The 13,394-nt window shown below is 46.9% G+C and overlaps 1 protein-coding gene across 1 annotated transcript in view; it reads left to right on the top strand.

The window, feature by feature from the left end:
* The window catches only part of RIMBP2 (RIMS binding protein 2), a 276,015-nt gene that overhangs the window by 194,629 nt on the left and 67,992 nt on the right, over positions 1–13,394 (top strand). Inside the window, 2 exon segments of the mRNA XM_033174379.1 lie at positions 4,116–4,220; positions 7,417–7,467. Of these exon segments, the coding sequence (XP_033030270.1) occupies positions 4,116–4,220; positions 7,417–7,467 (156 nt within the window).

Raw genomic sequence — 13,394 nt, 5'->3', positions numbered from 1 at the left:
TTGTCTGACACTGTCATTATGTGCTCAGGACTGAGTCAGCACAGGCCTGTCCAACAACCTCCTTTGCAAGTCCTGCGTTGCTGACAGGCAGGCAGAGCAAGGAGCAGCAAGAGAAACCCCATTGTGAGCTGGACTCAAGACTGAAATGGTCCTGGTCCTGACTTGAATCGGGGCACCTGTTTTTAAGTATGTAAACATACACACACCAAGTCTGCAATCCTAAACTCGTTTACATGGGAGTAAAACCCATTAATTTAGACATGTTTTAGGATTGCACTGTAAGGCTAAATATGCCGTATACGTTAATGAAAAGAATAGTTACTATGTCGAACAGTGGGAGTGAATTTAATGGGATTTTACTTCTGAGGTGTAAGTTTCGCTGGATTCTGTGGAGCTTGCTTCCCAAGATGGAAACTTGGGTGTAGGTTATGTAGATTAGTGATAGAAATCCACAGCTTTTGAAGTTTGGTGTCAACAACTGCCTCCTTGCATTTGCATGTAGTTAATTCGGTGAGCAGGTATGTGGCAATTTCAACAGCCAGGTCTGTTTTGACTGGGATTCTCTGACATCCCTAATTGCAGAAATGCATCTCAACATGCAAACAGGGAGAGGCAGAGCCTGTGCTTTCTGTAATCACTTGCCTTAACCTGCTGTGTGTTTGAGAAATGGCATGACTTTGATTTATCTTCCTCACACAAGCAGTAATGAAAAGAAGAAGAGTTTCCTTCAACTTTCCCCAGACTTTCTTGCCAACTTGGACTGCAGGCAGGAGGCTTAGAAACTGGTTTGAAATGTGTGTGTGTGTGAAGAATAGAATGTGGAGCTTATCAGCTAACTAATCAGCGAATCTCACACTTCAGTGGCTAACAAGTGGACAGGCAGAACATTATTTATTTATTCCCCAAAATTTATATATCGCTTACTAGAACAAAAACTGAGTTACAAGTTTTATTATTTTGTTTTGTTTTGACTATGGCAGACCAACACGGCTACCTACCTGTAACTGATTTGCAAGGAACCATCCAAAATATTCCTTTGAAAGACCAATAAAAAAACGAACAAACATTGAAAGCAAGATCTATACATCTATCATTTTTTTTCCCCGAAGCAAGAATGCTAAGAAGGAGGAAAACAATGTGTAGAAAGTCAATGCCCATAAAAACCTGTGATTAAAAATAATAATAACTCCCGCCATCCCAGTGCTTCTAATATTGGAAAGTTTTGTGTCTCTTTTGCAGGAAATGTATACTTTTGTGCATTCAGCAATTCAGGCAAAACCAATGCAGTGAAGGCGTCTGCCTAATATCAAGTGGCAGGGAGTTCCAAAGTGTAGGTGCTGCTGTGCTAAAGGACCGACTTCTTGCAACTGCAGAACAAACATTATGTGTCACTTGTAGGAACTTTTGAAATAAAAATTAGCATAGTTATAGAAGAGTTTGGATTTGATATCCCGCTTTTCACTACCCGAAGGAGTCTCAAAGCGGCTCACATTCTCCTTTCCCTTCCTCCCCCACAACAAACACTCTGTGAGGTGAGTGGGGCTGAGAGACTTCAGAGAAGTGTGACTAGCCCAAGGTCACCCAGCAGCTGCATGTGGAGGAGCGGGGAAGCGAACCCGGTTCCCCAGATTACGAGTCCACTGCTCTTAACCACTACACCACACTGGCTCTCAATATAAGTTATAAGTTTCTAAATGGTTTATGCTGATCTATAAAAATATGCTCCCCTCCACCCACCCAGTGCAGGCAGTGGCGTCGGCGTCGCAATGGGGCAGCCGGGGGGGGGGGGGCGTCACGCCCTGGATACCATGTCTGGAGGGGTGACAAGAAGGCACCTTGCAGCGGCTCGCCACGGCGCGAACAGCCATCACGCCGCCGCAGCTGCATGTGGAGGATCCTCTGTTCATGGCTGCAGCTGCGAGCAGAGGATCCTGGCACCATCCGTACGGCACTGGAGCGCAAGCTCCGTCAGACCGCTATGTACAACGCATGTGCGGCGTCGCTACATGCGCTGCATGCATCGTATGTAGTGACACCGCACATGCGCCCTACGTAGTGACGCCCCGACCCGGGTGTCACAACGCATTCGTTCGCCCCTGAGTGCAGGAGCTTCAGGTTCAATCTCCTCCAGACAGACAGACAGACAGACAGACACACACCCACACACCTTGTCAGCTGACTGAACCACAGTAACAGCTTCTGCTAAGTCTCCTTTGGAGTGACGCAGATAAAGAGAAGTTCAAACATTGCTTTACAATCACAACTTTGTCGGGAAAGCAAAAAGGAGACCAAGGAGGGCACAGCGTGGATGTTTCAGTGGCGAACAAAGGAAGACGAAAGCAATTCTGTCTTTGGTTTCAGGAAAAGAAAAAAGAAAAACCATTCTCCAACCTGCCCCCCTCCAAAAAAAGACGTGCCAAGCAAGGCTGGATGCCTTTCATTCCTATTTTAGTCCTTCAAAAACACGCCAAATAGTGATGGGTAGATAGATATAAAGGTCCGTGCAATGTTTGCCAGCTCATTCTGGACGGTTTCAAAAGGGAAGACTGTCTCTCTATGAATTCACGAAGAGAGCTCACTCCTTTTTCTTATTCTTAAGTCCTCAGCGGGCAGCACTTACTACCTGCGGGTTCGGTGGGAATAGTTTGCAACAGGGGGAAAGGTTTTGGGGAGAGGAAGGTCAGATTAAAGGACATAGGGCTTTGTGTGAATGTCTGTTGATCCATTTCCTGGGAGGCCAGCAAAAGAAATGGTGGTTAACGGAGGATTAGTTAAATTCACAGAGGAAGGGCTTTTCCAGTGCCCTATGCTCCAACTGGCAGTGTGTGTTTCACATCATCTGCCACCTGATTATTATTTTTCCACTGCAGATGCTCAGAATTGGCCCTGGGACCTTCGGCCTGCAACTCAGGTGTCCCACCACATTGTCCCTCTATGTCATCTTGAGCACATCTTTGGCTCCATGTCCATGGCTTTCCAACTCATTGTACACAGCCCCTTCTGTGATGTATTATTTTTAATGCGTCCTGTTGCCTGTTTGGATACCTGGAGAGTTTGAACTATCCCCAGGCGAACAAGCAGCCATTAATAAGCAAAGTGATCCACTGAAAATCACGTCAGAGCATTTCAGAAGGGAACATAAGACAGCATTCTACCCAGCTTATGATGTGACTCTAGGAACTATGCCCAAAGAGCAGAGAGTCTTTTTTTCTTCCCATCTCAGCTGTGATTCCTGCATTGCAGGGGGTTGGACTAGATGACCCATGGTGTCCCTTCGAACCTTGCAACCCTATGATTTTCAAGGGAGGAAAAAATGTCGCCACCATTACATGTAGCAGCAAGTTGTGTGTCTGTGGGGCAGGGCTCAGAGGCTTTGTGGGTACTAAGAGAAGACCTCAAGGGTACCGCAGTGGCCATGGGCATCATGTTGGCAACATTTAATTGGCATTGTGCTGAAGTGTTTCCCCTACCACAAAGGAGTAATATTGGGGTGAGAAGGGAGCAAGCAACTGTTGTTCACTTCCTGTCGTGGGCTGGCTGGAGGCAGAGGAGTGGTGGAACGCACCAGCTGAGAAACCTCAAGGGGGGAGAAGTCTCAGAGTCAGGGGGTTGTTGGTGGGATGATGATGAGTGGTCAGAGGGAGAAGAGGGAGCAGACTGGGAGGAGGAGGTGTCAGAAACTGAAGAGGTAGCAAGGTTTATGGTTTAGCAAGCAGGAAGAGGCAGAGGCAGAAGAGGAGGCTGGAGAGGAATCAGAGACGGGGTCTCCCCCTCCTGCTGCAACCAGTTCCCATTCCCCCTGATCTCCCAGGGTCAAAAAAGGTATGAAGAGGGTGTAGCAGAGACAGATGTGCTGATGGAGTCTCAGCTTGCTTGGGAAGGACCCAGGGGAGGAGGAGCCTTGTGGGAAGGCGAGGACCTTCAGTCCTCACAACTGCCTCCTTGGTTGGGGCAAGATCCACTGGGATGAGTTGCTGTGCTTCCTAGGCCAGGCCTCCTGAGCTGTTTGTTTCTTTGAATATAGAATTAACTTCACTGTGAGCTATTACTGATCTGTTCCTGGCATCTGCCCATCACACTTGCCTGATGAGTTGCTTTCTTCCCCCACTCAACAGCATATGCGAGAGGCTGCTGAACGGCGGCAACAGCTGGAATTGGAGCATGAGCAAGCCTTGGCCGTTCTCAACGCAAAACAGCAGGAAATTGAACTCCTGCAGAAGGTAAGCAAGGCAGCGGGAGGAAGGGGAAGGGTGAAAATCAAGCAGTAGGGCAAAGCCATCACATGTGTGGCACCCAGGAGTGAAACAGGCGAGTTCTTGGTAGATTTCACAAATCGGTTTCACAACCCGTTTCTTAATCTGAGCCCATTCTATTTAGGACGTTACCTGAATGTGGAGTACATTATTGGACCCATTTCTTCATGTTATGGAAACCACATTTTGAGAACTTTGGTTTCCCCCAATATTATGAGAACTTTGGTTCTTATCGGTAATTGGTGCAACCGTGTGTTAAGGGCACCTTCTACATTATCTTGCTGTTCTGGGATAGCTAGCCAGCCATAGCACGCTACTAAATGCTGCTTCCATCTCTAAAAATACGACTTTTCACAAAATGGCTGAGGACAGATTCAAGCTCCTGCGGGTGATGGGAAACACTGTGTTCCCTGCCCATTATGTTAAGGAAAAGGCTATAACTCAGTGGTAGAGAACACACTGTGCTTGCAAATGGTCCCTGACTTATTCCCTGGCATTTCCAGCTATGGCTAGGAAACATCCTTGGTCTGAAATCCTAGAGAGCCCCTGCCAGTCAGCGTGGAGACAGTCCTGACCCAGGTGGACCATTGTTCTGCAGGAACATTCAAACATCTGGCACATAGGAGGTAGCCAACAAATAATAAGCTTGGTGCAGAATTCAACCTTTGAGACACCAATGGTTAGAACATAGGAAGAGCCCTGCTGGCTCAGGCCAAAGGCCCTTCTAACCTGGCACTGTTCTCACAGTGGTCAACCGGATGCCTTAGCGGGGAGGCTCTCCTCATTTGTGATTCCCAGAAGCTGGTCTTTAGAGGCATACTGCCTCCGACAGGGGAAGGAGAACATAGCCATTGTGGCCAGCAGCCTTGATGGTCTTATCCTCCATGGATTTGTCTAATCATCTTTTAAAGCCCCCTCCCCAAAAAAGTTGGTGGCCATCACTATTTGTGGGAACAAATTCCATAGCTGAGCTGTGAGCTGCGAGGAGAATTACCGTATTTTTGCTGCATAAGAAGCACTTTTTTCCTCCTAAAAAGTAAGGGGAAATGTCTGTGTGTCTTATTGAGCGAATGCATGGTCCCTGGAGCCGAATTGCCTAGGGGCCAAAAGCAGATCGTGCTCCTTTTTTTACAAAGAGAGAAGGGGGTGTTGAAAGGAAGCCGCTGAACAGCTGTTCAGCAAGTGATCGAGAGAGAGATAAGGCTCCCTTTCCAGCCCCAGCCCCTTGCCCAGGCCTCCACTGTTGAATGCAGAGGGAGGCTGTTTGTTTCCCCAGTGACATGTGACTGGCTGATTAGATTATCTGTCTGGAAACTGTAGAACTGTAGACTAGAAGCTGCAGAACAGTGAGTTGAACCCCATAAAAACGGGGCTTTGCCCTTTGCAAAAAAGCTGCACCACTTTCAGCTGATCCTCAAAAAGCAGGGCTTTGCCCTTTGCAGAAAAGCTGCACCACTTTCAGCTGATCCTGGAAAAAAACAGGGCTTTTCCCTTTGCAGAAAGCTGCACCACTTTCAGCTGATCCTCAAAAAAGCAGGGCTTTTCCCTTTGCAAAAAAAAGCTGCACCACTTTCAGCTGATCCTCAAAAAAGCAGGGCTTTTCCCTTTGCAAAAAAAGCTGCACCACTTTCAGCTGATCCTCAAAAAAGCAGGGCTTCCCCCCTTTCCTCCTATAAAAACTGACTCTCCCAATGTTCAGCTTTGGTTGGGCGTCCCCAAGTTCTAGTATTCTGGGGGTGCATGTACACCTCTGTGACGCCTCCTCTTCCTTGCATTTTCTGTAAGCTAAAAAGCCCCGAATGTCTCAACTTTTCCTCGTAGGTGAGCTGCTCCTTTTATGAGATTCCATAGCTGCATTTCATATTAAGAAAGCTAATAACTGCTGCTTTCACCTTAGATCCCTGATAGCATAGTCAGGCTGATTGTCCTGTTTCAGGAGGATATATAGATGTCCCTATCTAGCCTGCCAGCCACAATAAGGAGGCCACAATATTGCCTTCCCAGACGCAATGCAGATAAGAGGACCCAGTAAGATAACCAAGTTTGTTATGAACCGGATTTGCAATGAGTACTGTTGTAGCTTTCAGTATCGTTATTTTGAGTTTGAATTCTGGAAAGGGATATTTATAATTTTTTATCAAACCTGTGATGGTAGATAAGACAAAAGTTTCTTATTACTTGCTAAGGTATTGTTTGCACTCCAGAGACCTCTTTGTGGTCTCTTTCCTTTATCAGATGCTATTAGGGAACATTTATTAGTCTAGCACAAAAAGCCAATGGAGAGAAAAGGCGTTTGACGGAGCTGAATAAAAGGATGCTTCTCCAGACGAGCCCGTTTTCTTCGTAGTTTCTTTTGAAGACAAAGAGTTGAGGAGGCATGTAAACAGAGGAAAGTAGCAAGTTGCTTTCTCTCACGTCTGACCATTGGCACATCTAGCTCAGTATTGTCTACACTGATTGGCAGCAGCACTCCACGATTTTAGAGGGGTATGTGTGTTCCCAGCCCTACCAGGAGATGCTGGAGATTGAACCTGCAACCTTCTGCATGCAAAGCAGATGCTCTATCCACTGGGCTGCAGCCCTTTCCCCAGTGAAGTTGGCCAGGAATGGATATGGTGGGAAGTGAAACAGGAGTATGTGATTGGCCTAAACACGGCACATTTGGGGTGAGCTGCTCTGCGAGAAAGAATTGAGGTGCTATTGTCCTTCTAGGTCCCAGCATGCTCAATTCCCTCAGCCATTCCTCAGAAGGCTTAGTTTCCAGGCCCTTGATCATCTTGGTCTCCCTCCTCTGCACACATTCCAGCTTGTCAGTATCTTTCTTAAACTGTGGTGCCCAGAATTGGACACAGTGCTCCAGGTGGGGTCTGACCAAGGCAGAACTATTACTTCCTCTGATCTGGACACTAGACTTCCATTGGTGCAGCCTAGAATTGCTTTAGCATTTTTTTTAAATTTTTTGCTAAAGAGTAGATCCACATGCTACGCTGCAAGGGAGCATGGGTCACACCTCTAAGATTGCATGGTGCGACCTCTTAGACCGGAGAAAATGTCTTTGCCAGCCTCTGAGTGTGTTAAAAACCATCTTTGTAAAGATCTGTTGGGTTAGATTTATTCTAGAGCAACAGCAGCTGGTCTGATTTTCTTCCTCTGTCTCTTTCAGGCTCAGGTTGAAGCTAAGAAAGAACATGAAGGTGCAGTTCAGCTGCTAGAGGTAAGGAAGGTGATGATCTTTTTTCTACTCTCAGAGCTATTACTACTATTAGGACTGCAAGCTTTGGTTGGTTGTGTTCACGGATGGGGAACCTTTAGCAGCCCAAGGGACACATTTATTCATGGGGAATTTTCTGGGGGCCTCATGCCAGCGGTGGATGGGGCCAGAGGCGAAAGTGTGTGGAACAGGGAAAGTGACCCAAGTTAGAGGTTTCCAAACATATCATTCACCATCCATCTATCCAAGGAAGCAAGATAAGTTTTTACTGTTCAAGGACACATTCCAGTCAGTGGAAAGCATTTGGGGGGGGGTGTGTGTGCAAAGTGGGGCCCCTGAGGTGTGTGGTCAAATAAGGAGACCCAGAGGGCCACATTCAGTCCAAGGCCTGCACTTCCCCACACCTGCTTTAACTGGTAGATTCATCAACTGGTGGATTAACAGGCAAGTGCCAAGCAAATATCAGCCGAGCTAAGAGTTAAGAGCATGCTCATTTTATGTTTTGGGGTTGTTCTGATGTGTTGCTGTTAACAGTGAATTTTCAAAATAATATAATTAATCATGGCTGCTCTTTCCAACAAGGACTGGTAGGTTCTGCTTGCTAAATTATGATTCTTTGTGCCTTGTCTTCATATCTCAGAAAGTGTGCTTTTGATATTTTAAGGGTGTGAATTGTATACTCTGACATGGCATGCCCACTTTGGGGTCTTACATTGAAACACGCTATAACCGCAAACGAGGTTGGCACAATCTAAACAGCAAAAAATATTCCAGTGGAATTGCTTGATTGGTTAAGGCAGGCCATTGATAAACCAAGGTTTCTATAACTGGTTGATGACCCTAATTATTATTATCAGTACATTTGTGTGTATGTATGTATGTATGTATGTATGCAGGATGCGGGTGGCGCTGTGGGTTAAACCACAGAGCCTAGGGCTTGCCGATCAGAAGGTTGGCGGTTCGAATCCCCACGACGGGGTGAGCTCCCATTGTTTGGTCCCTGCTCCTGCCAACCTAGCAGTTTGAAAGCACGTCAAAAGTGCAAGTAGATAAACAAGTACCGCTCCGGCGGGAAGGTAAATGGCGTTTCCGTGCGCTGCTCTGGTTCGCCAGAAGCGGTTTTGTCATACTGGCCACATGACCCAGAAGCTGTACGCCGGCTCCCTCAGCCAGTAAAGTGAGATGAGCGCCGCAACCCCAGAGCCGGATACGACTGGACCTAATGGTCAGGGGTCCCTTTACCTTTTATGTATGTTTGATTGATTGATTTAGGCTTCCGCCCTATACAGTTCCCATTGAATATGATGAAACTGACTTCTGAGCACACATGTAGGATTCCTTTCATAGAATCACAGAATTGCATAGTTGGAAGGAGAACTCAGGGGTCATTTAGTTCAACCCCATGCAATGCAGGAACCAAGCTTAATAACCCAGGAGAGGTGGCCATCCAACTTCTGTTTAAAGCCTCCAATAGCTCTCATCATCAAAATTTCTTCCTGACATGTGGCTGGAATCTCATTTCTCGTCAGTTGAATCTGTTGGTTCAGGTCCTACCCTCTGGTATACTGCCTCTAACAGTGGAGGGAGAGGTGTAGAATGTGACACCAGCTACAGCATTCAGCTTCCTTAGAACTTCACTTTTTAAAACAAATGCAGGCATCTAACCCTTACAATTGTATCAGACCTCTCAAAGGACAATGCCAGAAGCAGCTCCGGGAACACAGGAAGAACCGGCGGTCAGTCCAAGTAGGACAGAATCAAGTCCAAGATTTTAACAACAACAACAACAACAACAACAACAACAACAACAACAACAACAACAACAATTTATTATTTAAACCCCGCCCATCTGACTGGGTTTCCCCAGCCACTCTGGGCGGCTTCCAACAGAATGTTAAAATACAATAATCTATTAAACAATAAAAGCTTCCCTAAACAGGGCTGCTTTCAGATGTTTCCTAAAAGTCTGGTAGTTGGTTTTCTCTTTGACATCTGGTGGGAGGGTGTTCCACAGGGCGGGTGCCACTACCGAGAAGGCCCTCTGCCTGGTTCCATGTAACTTGGCTTCTCGCAGCGAGGGAACCGCCAGAAGGCCCTCGGCACTGGACCTCAGTGTCCGGGCAGAATGATGGGGGTGGAGATGCTCCTTCAGGTATACTGGACCGAGGCTGTTTATGGATGTTAAAGCAGGCAGGCATCACAATCCAAGGCAGAAGTCAGGAGAAACAGAGAAGGCTCCTAAGCAGTCTTTTCCCCCTGGCACAGAGACCAGTTGCTCCGAAGTGATGGCTTTATAAGGCCTGGTTGACAGGTATTGGCCACTCCAGGTCAGCTGATGGGTTCTAAAATTCTAAGCAATTCCAAGATTACTTAACACAGATAGGCCATGCCCTAAGTCATCTTTCCCCAACATAGCACCATCCAGGTGTTACTGGACTTAAACTCTAATCAGCATCTTCCAACAGTCGTGGATGATGACAAATCCAGTTAACATCCAGAGGCAACCAGATTGGGGGAGACTGCCTCGAAGATTAAGAGGTCCTAGGAAAATTCTCTTGCTTTGCATTATTATTATTATTATTATTATTATTATTATTATTATTATTATTATTATTATTTTAAAAGGGGGGATCACAAGGAGTAAGTGGAGACAAGGGCAACATAGAAGCTCATTTACTTATAAGGATGTTAGGTGGACTCAGAAAAGGCCTTTTTATTTTTAAGGAGAATCCCAGCATTTTTATTAGACTTTGTCGGAAGCCTCATGAACTTAGCAATAAACAAGGTTGTCACACCAAGCGGAATATCGAAGGCTGTCTCTGATAATCTCCCTGACTCAGTCGAAGCCCATTAATTGCCCTGTCTGTACAGCTGGTGCCCAGAGAAGTAAAAATCTATATTCCTGCACGGGCTTCATTAATGACTTCTAATAGTAATTATGATCTTTGATGCAGGGTATTTCCTGGGGATTAATGACTGGGTACATCTTATCGACTCTGGGGCTTTGCCTCTTTGCCTTCCAGTCCTCTGAACCGGCCATTAATCCATGAGGAAAGCCCATTGAGTCAGTTTTTTTGCTTTGAAAAAACAGGCACAATGGTCTGCTGCCCTCTGCATTGCTATTACGGGGTAGCAGTTAAGGGATAGCAAAAGTGACCCCCCTCCAGATGTTGTTGGATTCCCATCACCCCTGACCATTGGCTGTTCTGGCTGGAACTGAGGGGATTTGGAGCCCAACAGTACCTAAAGGCCACCATGTTGGTTGCACCTGCTGTAATACCTTTATCACAAGGTTTTTATTTATTTAGTTTTAAAAAAACCACTCACAATTATTTAGTTAGTTCATGGGGTATATGGGGTGTTAGCGGAGGGGTAGTGCCTCTGGTGGGGACATGTTGTGCTAATTCTGAGGTAGTTTGCCCACCTTTCATCCCCACCCTGCACTCAGCTCTCACCTGTGGCTCCTAGAAGCTGTCATCATGCAACAGGAACCACAACCCAGGAAATGGCTTCGACTGGTGGCTAAACCAGGTGAGGGTAGCCAATGGTTCCCAAACCCTTGGTGAGGTAGGGACTTCCCCTGCACGTGAAGACAAGCTCTGGACGAAACCAACGGTGTGGCCAGCGGTTAAGAAGGTGGTTTCTGCATGTGCTGGAAAGAGAAGTAGGAAGTTGGGGTTCTGGGAAGGTAGCCCATCTAGGAGAAGGAAATCTCCGATCCCAAACCTCTGCTGCCTTGTGGCTATACTATATGCTCATTCATGAGAAAGGCTTCAGGGGTGAATCCTGACAAAAAAAAATCTGTACCCACCGCCTTTAAATACTTTAAAACATACAAAGTTAAAATCCTTGAACAGGTTAAAAGTCACGCCAGCATTTCTAAGCATCTGGATAAAAAAGGTAAAGGTAAAGGGACCCCTGACCATTAGGTCCAGTCGCGGACGACTCTGGGGTTGCGGCGCTCATCTCGCTTTATTGGCCGAGGGAGCCGGCGTACAGCTTCCGGGTCATGTGGCCAGCATGACTAAGCCGCTTCTGGCGAACCAGAGCAGCGCACGGAAACGCCGTTTACCTTCCCACCGGAGCGGTACCTATTTATCTACTTGCACTTTGATGTGCTTTCAAACTGCTAGGTTGGCAGGAGCAGGGACCAAGCAACGGGAGCTCACCCCATCGTGGGGATTTGAACCGCTGACCTTCTGATCAGCAAGCCCTAGGCTCAGTGGTTTAGACCACAGTGCCACCAGTCTCCAATAAGCACCTGGGTAGGCTTGCCTAGACAAGAATGTTTTTAGCAGGTGCCAGAGTTCAGTGAAGGCACCTGCTTGGTAGCAATCGGCGGGGTGTTCCAAAGTGCAGATGCTGGCACACGAAATAATCGAGTTCTTACCAATGCAAAACAGGTACTGTGTGGCACCTGTGGCAGTGCCTGTTCGGCTGAACAAAGTGATCTGCGGAAAGGCGATCTCATAGGTAAACTGGTCCCAAGTTGTTATGGGCTTTGTCTACTAACAGTAACACCTTGGATCAGGCTCAGTAGCAGATCAGCAACCAGGGCAGGTCTCTGAGCACAGGTGTTATTACATCCTCACAAGGCCTCGCTCCTGGTCGGCAGGAGTTGTGCTGCAGCAGCATCCTGCACTAACTACACAGGGAAGTCATGCATAGAGTGCATTGTAGTATTCCAGCAGGGAGGAGGATGGGGGCAAAACTAGCACAAGTGACTCTGCTGGCGTTGGCTCTGGCACTGCCTCCTGCCTGGACTCCTTGCATTCTTCCTAGTCAGTCTCAATGGTCACCAGTGACCGCTGGCCTGGAGAAAAGAAAAGAGGGGTGAAATGATAGGGCTCTTCAAACACCCGAAGGGCTGTTTCACAAAGGAGGGCAATAGCTGCCCCAGAGGGCAGGACTAGATCTGATGTGGGGTTAAATTTCACATGATTTGATAGTGGAAGCAATTGCTGAGAGAGATGGTGGCCTCCCTCTTGCCGGAGGTCTTCTTCAAGCAGAGGCTGGACAGCCATCAGTTGAGGATGCTCTGGCACTCAGTTTCCGGCATTGCGTAGAGGGTTGCACCTAAAGGCACACTTTATCATTCTTTTGACGCCTGGTCACAGTCCCTGACAACAGGGCTGAATCCTAATAAATAGCCAATCTTGCAAGTCACACTGACATAAAATGGCAAAACTTGCAGCTCATCCTAAGTTGCCTCAATAGGAATCAGTAGAGGCAGGCAGGCAGGGACTAGGAAATTGAAATTACCCCAGGCAAATTGTTGCCCCTGCTTTTACCTTTGGAGGATGCCTTGTGTATGTGCGTGGGTGTGTGTGTGTGTTGCTAAATCTGCAGTTTTCCAAAGCTCAGCCCTCTCCCTCAGGTCTATACATGCTGAATCCCTGAGATTGAGGGTCCTAATGAAACTCGACTCTGGTGCACACACATGCTGGACCAGGATATTTATGGATATTGTCGTCTATACAGACATCAGATGGATTGCAGGACACTTTCCCCTAACATATCTTGAACCTAAAGAACAAACAACTTTCTGTTGTTATTTTTTTTTTAAACAGTTCAGGCCTCACTATTGCAGAGGCAAAAGTAATAACGCAAGGAACTGGTGGAGCGGCATTTTCTTGGGATGTGGTGGGGGGGATGGTCCATGCCAAAGCCTCTGTTGCTCTTTATCCTGGGGGGTTACAGGATTCAACATGCCTTTGCAGTGTTTTGTGCCTCGTGGGCAAAACCAATGTCACCAATGTCACTAGCCCCAGGGCCCAACCAAGGCTTTGGGTTTTTCTTCCTTTAAAGGTTTTCATGTGAAACGTTATTTGCGCAGTTTCACTGCCACCATCAAGTGCATTAAAATTGCTTTAAAAAAAACACAAAAAACTCCAGATCATATAAGGTAGCAAACCCCTAGCAAATGCAAG

This window comes from Lacerta agilis, chromosome 17 (genome assembly GCF_009819535.1).
Source record: "Lacerta agilis isolate rLacAgi1 chromosome 17, rLacAgi1.pri, whole genome shotgun sequence".
Classification (NCBI taxonomy): Eukaryota; Metazoa; Chordata; class Lepidosauria; order Squamata; family Lacertidae; genus Lacerta; species Lacerta agilis.
This window is presented reverse-complemented; position numbering and strand designations above follow the sequence as displayed.